This window comes from Penaeus japonicus, unplaced genomic scaffold (genome assembly GCF_977035675.1).
Source record: "Penaeus japonicus unplaced genomic scaffold, GWHDUDI00000001_assembly GWHDUDI00000040, whole genome shotgun sequence".
NCBI classification, from domain to species: domain Eukaryota; kingdom Metazoa; phylum Arthropoda; class Malacostraca; order Decapoda; family Penaeidae; genus Penaeus; species Penaeus japonicus.
Window position 1 is genome coordinate 23,016,612 of NW_028234442.1, and position 6,831 is coordinate 23,023,442.

At 46.0% G+C, this 6,831-nt stretch overlaps 1 protein-coding gene across 2 annotated transcripts in view; it reads right to left on the reverse strand.

The window, feature by feature from the left end:
• Nucleotides 1–627: 627 nt before the first annotated feature.
• The window catches only part of LOC122245856 (uncharacterized), a 24,886-nt gene continuing 18,682 nt past the window's right edge, over nucleotides 628–6,831 (reverse strand). Inside the window, exons 9-13 of one of the 2 annotated variants that reach the window (XM_086534229.1) lie at nucleotides 4,427–4,536; nucleotides 3,543–3,685; nucleotides 2,971–3,127; nucleotides 2,050–2,182; nucleotides 628–900 (exon numbers count right to left, since the gene is read on the reverse strand). In XM_086534229.1, coding sequence (XP_086390355.1) covers nucleotides 774–900; nucleotides 2,050–2,182; nucleotides 2,971–3,127; nucleotides 3,543–3,685; nucleotides 4,427–4,536 — 670 coding nt within the window. In that variant the 3' untranslated portion in view covers nucleotides 628–773. Of the gene's footprint in view, nucleotides 901–2,049; nucleotides 2,183–2,970; nucleotides 3,128–3,542; nucleotides 3,689–4,426; nucleotides 4,537–6,831 lie in introns of both variants that reach the window. The other variant, XM_086534228.1, reaches the window with a different exon arrangement.

Here is a 6,831-nt window from a genome sequence, read left to right on the forward strand (position 1 = left end):
TTACCTTTCCCCTCCTCTCTTCTCTCTTCTCTCCCTCTCTCTGTTTGTTACCTTTCCCATCCTCTCTTCTCTCTCTCGCTCTCTCTCTTTTTCTGCTTCCCTCTCCCTCTCTGTTTGTTACCTTTCCCATCCTCTCTTCTCTCTTTCTTGCTATCCCTCTTTCTGCTTCCCTCTCCCTCTCTCTATTTGTTACTTTTCCCCTCCTCTCTTCTCTCTCTCGCTCTCTCTCTTTTTCTTCTTCCCTCTCCCTCTCTCTATTTGTTACTTTTCCCCTCCTCTCTTCTCTCTCTTTTTCTTCTTCCCTCTCCCTCTCTTTGTTCGTTACCTCCCCCCCCCCTCTCTCTCATTTAACTCTGTATGCTTGTGATTAATCCGCTTTTGTTCTGTATATATTTCAACACGTTGACATAGCTGTAAGATTTTGTAAAAGATATGTGAGCCCAAAGAGGGGCTAAGATAGGGATAACCTATGTTACTCCATCCTTTTGAGATGTACATAACCACTGTCTCAATAAACTTGTCAAAGTCAAAAGTCTCTCTATACCTCTCTCTCTCCCCCCTCCCTCTTCTCTCCCTTCTCTTTAGCTCGTACAGCCCCCCCCTCCCCCCTCTCCGCCGCTCCTTCTCCCTCCCTTTACCCCCACTCTCCCCTCTATTTCCTATCTCGATCAGCAGGGAGCAGTAGACGAGAGAGCAGTGTCGATCAGCAGGGAGCAGTAGACGAGAGAGCAGTCTCGATCAGCAGGGAGCAGTAGACGAGAGAGCAGTGTCGATCAGCAGGGAGCAGTAGACGAGAGAGCAGTGAGCAGGAGCGACCAGTGTTCGGGCAGATGATAACGACAGGCGTCTACCAGCAGTTTTACGTCGAGGTCCTTGCAGGGTGTTTCGTCGTCGGCCAGGCTGTCGGGGAGAGAATCGGGTGTTAGGCTTTTGTTTTTTGTTTGTTTTATGGGGAGTGTTCGTTTTTCTCCTCTTTCCTTCCCTCATTCGCCTTCCCTTCCTCTCGCTTGTTCTCCCCCCCCCCCTCTCTTCACTGATGCCTCCCTCCGCTCACTCGTCCCTCACTTTGTTCTTTCATTCCTTCATTTTTTTTCTTTATTTTCTTTCCATCCCTCTTTTCCTCCTTGCTCCATTGCCTCGTTTATCACTCACTTTCCTCATTCTCTTTTTCCTTCGTCTCTTTATCTGTTCATTCCTCCCTCCTTCTCTTTCCTCATTTTATTTCTCGCCTCATTTCAACATTCTCTCATTCCTCTATTTCATTTCTACGTTCCCTCATCTCCTCTTCTCTCATTCCTTACTCCCCCCTTTCCTTCACTTACTCCCTTCTTTCCCTCACTCATTCCTCCCTCACTCTCCTTTCACACACTTATTCCTCCCTCACTCCCTCATCCCTTTCCCTCACTAATTCCTCCCTCACCACTTTCCCTTACTCATTCCTTTCCCTCCCTAATTTTTACTTCACTCCGTCACTCCTTTCCCTCACTCATTCCTTTCGCTCACTAATTCCTCCCTCACCACTTTCCCTTACTCATTCCTTTCCCTCCCTAATTTTTTACTTCACTCCCTCACTCCCTCCCTCCTTTCCCTCACTCCCTCCCTCCATTCCCTCACTCCCTCCCTCCTTTCCCTCACTCCCTCCTTCCTTTCCCTCACTCCCTCACCTCCTCCTAATCCCTCCTCCCTTCTATCCCTCATTCCCTCCTGTCCCTCACTCCCTCCCTCCTTCATTTCCCTCATCCATTCCTTTCCTTCACTCCCATCTATCCCTCATTCCCTCCTTTCCCTCACTCCCTCACCTCCTCCTAATCCCTCCTCCCATCTATCCCTCATTCCCTCCTTTCCCTCACTCCCTCACCTCCTCCTAATCTCTCATCCCATCTATCTATCCCATCTATTCCCTCTTGTCTCTCACTCATTCCCTCCTTTCCCTTACTCATTCCCTCCTGTCCCTCACTCATTCCCTCCTTTCCCTTACTCCCTCCCTCCTTTCCCTCACTCCCTCCTTCCTTTCCCTCACTCCCTCCTTCCTTTCCCTCACTCCCTCACCTGACGACGAAGATTCTGGCGTAATCACAGACGAGGTCGGGCTCGTGCAACCTCTTCAGCGCCAGCAGGAAGACGCGGCCCTTGTGCTCGTCCTTTTCGCTCCCGCCGAGGACTGCGGACGGCGCTTCCGTGGCTGGAGAAGGGGGAGGGAGGGGGTGAGAGATGGTGTGGGCGTGAGGGAGGAAGAGGGGAGGGGGTGAGGGAGGGGGTGAGAGATGGTGTGGAGGTGAGAGAGGGGTGAGAGATGGTGTGGGGGTGAGGGAGGAAGAGGGGAGGGGGTGAGAGAGGGGGGAGGGGAGGGGGTGAGAGATGGTGTGGGGGTGAGGGAGGGAGTGAGAGATGGTGGGGTTGTGAGGGAGGGATTGAGAGATGGTGTGGGGGTGAGGGAGGGGGTGAGAGATGGTGTGGGGGTGAGGGAGGGGGAGGGGAGGGGGTGAGGAAGGGGGTGAGAGATGGTGTGGGGGTGAGGGAGGGGGTGAGAGATGGTGTGGGGTGAGGGAGGGATTGAGAGATGGTGTGGGGATGAGGGAGGAAGAGGGGAGGGGGTGAGAGAGGGGGGGGATTGAGAGATGGTGTGGGGGTGAGGGAGGAAGAGGGAGGGGGGGAGGGGAGGGGGAAGGTGGTGAGAGGTGAGACGTGAAGGTGAGCGTGAATGTGAGAGAGCGGGAGGGAGTAAGGGACGGAGGGAGATACGAAGGGGCGGAAAGAGAAAGAGAATAAGAGAGAGAGAGAGAGAGGGGGGGGGAGGGAGGGAGGGAGGGAATTAGGGAGGGAGGGAGGGAGGGAGGGAGGGAGAGAGAGAGAGAAAGAGAAATAGAAAGAGAGAGAGAGAGAGAAAAAGAGAGAGAAAGAAAAAGAGAAAGAGAGAATCCGATATAGCAACATGTAAACTAACCTCACCAGTCTAACTAACTAACTGACCTGGGTCATTATCTAAGAGCGACCTCTGCAGCCTCGTGACCCCCGAGGACAGGAGTAGGATGACCTTGGTGCAGGAGCTGGAGGACATCGTCTCGAGGATGTGGCCGTGAGGGTCTGCGAGGATGCTGGTGTTCTTGTCGTCGTAGATGTCGAGGATCTGTGGAGGAGGGAGAAAGGGGGGATAGTGCAATTGATAATAATTTGATTAAAGAGAGATGCGAAAAGAGAGAGAAAGAGAGAGAGAGAGAGAGAGAGGGAGAGAGAGAGAGAGAGAGGGAGAGGGAGAGGGAGAGAGAGAGAGAGAGAGAGAGAGAAAGATAGAGTGAGAAAGAGGGGAGAGAGAGAGAGGAGCGAGAGAGAAGAAGAGAGAGAGAGAGAGAGAGAGAGAGAGAGAGAGAGAGAGAGAGAGAGAGAGAGAGAGAGAGAGAAGGAGAGAGAGAGAAGAGAGAAAAAGAGAAAGAGAGAGAGACAGAGAGAGAGAGGCAGAAAGAGAAAGAGAAAGAGAGAGAGAGAGGAGAGAGAGAGAGAGAGACAGAGAGAGAAAAAGAGAAAGAGAAACAAAGGTACAGTACCTTGCAATCCAGCTTGCTCTTCAGGTCGTGCATGAAAGTGGACACCCTCGCCAAGTGGTCGCAGTCCTCTCTCATGTACAGAACCATGACGGTCATGGGAGGTCGCTTGGCTTTAGTCGTTGATCCTGAGTTGGCAATACCGTCTTCTGGAAAGTTTGAATGGGGTTTAAAACCGTCTCATATAATGTGTTTCAGTGCCTAGCGTCCGTCGGCCACAGAAATAATAACTGGACATGAAAGTGGTTCGGGCAAATTGACTTGGAGACTTGGTATCCTTACTGACACTGAAACCACGCCCCTTTTCTGTACTTAAGGAGCTGCTTGTTTATGTAGAGTGTCCATATTTCCAGCTACTCCTTATATTTATTTATTCAGGCTAGGTGTTCGCACAGTTTACAATGCTGAATAATGACGGGGAACAGCCATACTGATGTAGAGTTAATGATACTTTTGTATAAAGACACACAGGGTAGTTATTCTCCCCGTAATGCACATAAACGTCAGAATTATATACCATTGGAAATATGAAAAAATATGGAAAGGTAATACCATCCAACCATAGTAAACTGTTGAGGAATTTGAATTTAAGCTGATCATTTCAGCAGTGTGGCTGTTCCCATGGACGTTTTACCTCCCCGGTCTATAAAGTGAGGTTTATCAGATACCTAATGCTGTAGGATATGTCTAATTCGTGCAAGCTAAAGTCTACTGTATATTGTGCTCTTCGTTTAGTATCCACTGGAAACAACAATACTAACAAGAGAGGCATTGCTAGCATAACTATTATCAGCAATAATATAACAATAATTATAACACTACTAAAAACAACACCATGCAGGTGAGAGGATTACCAGGTGACAATAACAAAACAAACACAGACTAACCAGAGAAACTGTGGTTCATTCGTCGTCTGAGAATAATTGTGAGACAAGCACTTGGAACCGCCAATATCACTCCACCAGCAACCACCAGGTACCAGATGAAACCATGTCCTCTAGAAAGGAATGGTATTAAGGTAGAGTACAGTTTGGTACGTAGAATTGTCGACATGTGGTAGATAATGTTTTCTTTCTTTTCTTGACGGAAGAAAAAGAATTATTAGTACGTAAAGGTTGATAGATGTGGGTGCCTGTAACGGCCCTTTACCTGGGTATCTATTTCATATCCTAAATCTAGGGTTAATTAATATCCCTCTCATCCGAGTCACTCAAAAGGAGTTACTTCTCATATAAAAGAGAAAAGCAACAGCCGAGGTATGGACATTAATTTGTTGTCTTATTTCAGATCAGGATAAACTTCAACAGGGAAATAAATTGGTTACTCGACGTGTTAGAGCTGTTCGTTTATACCTGCAGTTTTAATTACTGTGAAGAGGAATCATAATCAAGCTGGGTTAGATGAAGATGAAGGAGAGAAGTAAGAGGTAGGAGTAGAAGAGGAAGGAGTAGGTGGAGTTGGAAAAGGAGGAGGGGAAGGAAAAGAACGATAACTACAATAATAAGAACAAGAACAAGAAGGAGTAGGAAGGAGAAGGAAGAGAAAGAGGAGAATATGCTGTATATTAAATCACATAATAACTCTGCACATGTAAAAATAACTTGTCATACATATCTCTCATAACAATAACCCTGACACTCTCTGAAGATTTCTGTCTTCATTCTTCATTCTTCTTCGTTGAGAGTCAGTCGTGACAGGTTAGTTAGTCTTGAACAGTCATGACCTGAGCATCCAGCTTGGAGTCCCGGCCTTAAAGCTCAGCCTCTCCTGAGGATTACCTTTACTTGAGGCACGTGTAACATTTATGAGACGTGACACAAGATTTAAAATATTACCGTAAGATTTACCACATTACAGCTGCATATATTGATATTGATATATCGTTCTATACGATTACATAAGTGTTACATATCAAATTACATCTACATTTCACTGTTGATATAAAACATTCACAATACATCTGTCGTGTAAAATTAATACTAAAATACTAAAATTAAATACTATCTTACCAATGCTTTTTTTTATTATAATAGTTTGGGGTTTCCCATTGCTGGCATAACAGAAATGAGTGCACTTACTTATAGCGGGTTTAATTTGGCAAACTCGATATGAGGGGACTTCACCTTCATGCCGAGGAAGATGGCGCCTGAGGTAAGATTTACGAGAATAAGTCTCTCTATTATACTGCTTTGTTCTATAATCATCTATCTCTCTCTATAAATTGACTTATCAACCCCATTGGAATACCCTTGCACTGTCACTAAATGAAGTACACAACTCTCACCTCAAGGGTAGGACAGATAGAAGAATCTCCTGCTCGTATTCCCCTTGGCTCGCCTAATGTCACCTTGCTCCGGGTGTGACCAGGTCTTTGTGCGGTCGTCTTTCACTTGACCTCAAGGGCCCCTTTGTGTGACGTCATTCATGACACGTCGCCATTTTTACACATAGCGTTGGTTCTACTCTCTAATTTTTGTGATGGTATCAATACCCTGAAATATGATCCACTACCAAGTAATTCGTGATATCTCATTTCATTCGTTAACTATCGGTTTTCAAACATACTGGTATTTATTTATTTATTTTTCACATCTCATGACAACACGATTTCTGTTATACCGAATAGGGTAACCTCAGTAAATTACAATTCTGTTATTTTTCTTATATCAACTCTTATCTTAACATTTGTACAATTTGCATGGGGTGTACAACTAACTGGGTGGAACAGGGAAACTAGCGATCAGCTGTTTGGGCTTTATTGATGAAATACAGCACAGCTAGAGATAATTATTAAATAATAAACACAGTGATGCCACGCGGAGCCCTACTCCATCCTAGGAGCAAAGCCGATAATCCTGCAGAGGTCACTTGGCCAACAGAATGGAGAGGGAAGTCTGTCCCGATAAGCAGTAATGGGCGAACAGATATCTTGATTGGCGGATTTTCTGCGCGGTCACCTTTCTCGACCTCCGCCAGACAAAGTAGTTCCAAAAGGGACGAGGAGAACATGTGTCTACTTCAAAAGCCTGTATGTATGTATCATTTACATAGAGTAAATGATACATAGTGATATATTGACAATATCATCGGTCACAAAATTGTGGAAAAAACGCATCATTTTCCATTTCTCGGACGGATTTCGGTCATTAATCATTTCCGGACCATCCCAATCACTACAGACCTAATAATGCATTGCTTTCCTTTGGTCTGATCACAAAGATGGGTCGATTGTTTTAGGTTTAGCAAACGATCGTGTATATGATGAATAACTTTGGGTTTACATTAAAAAAGA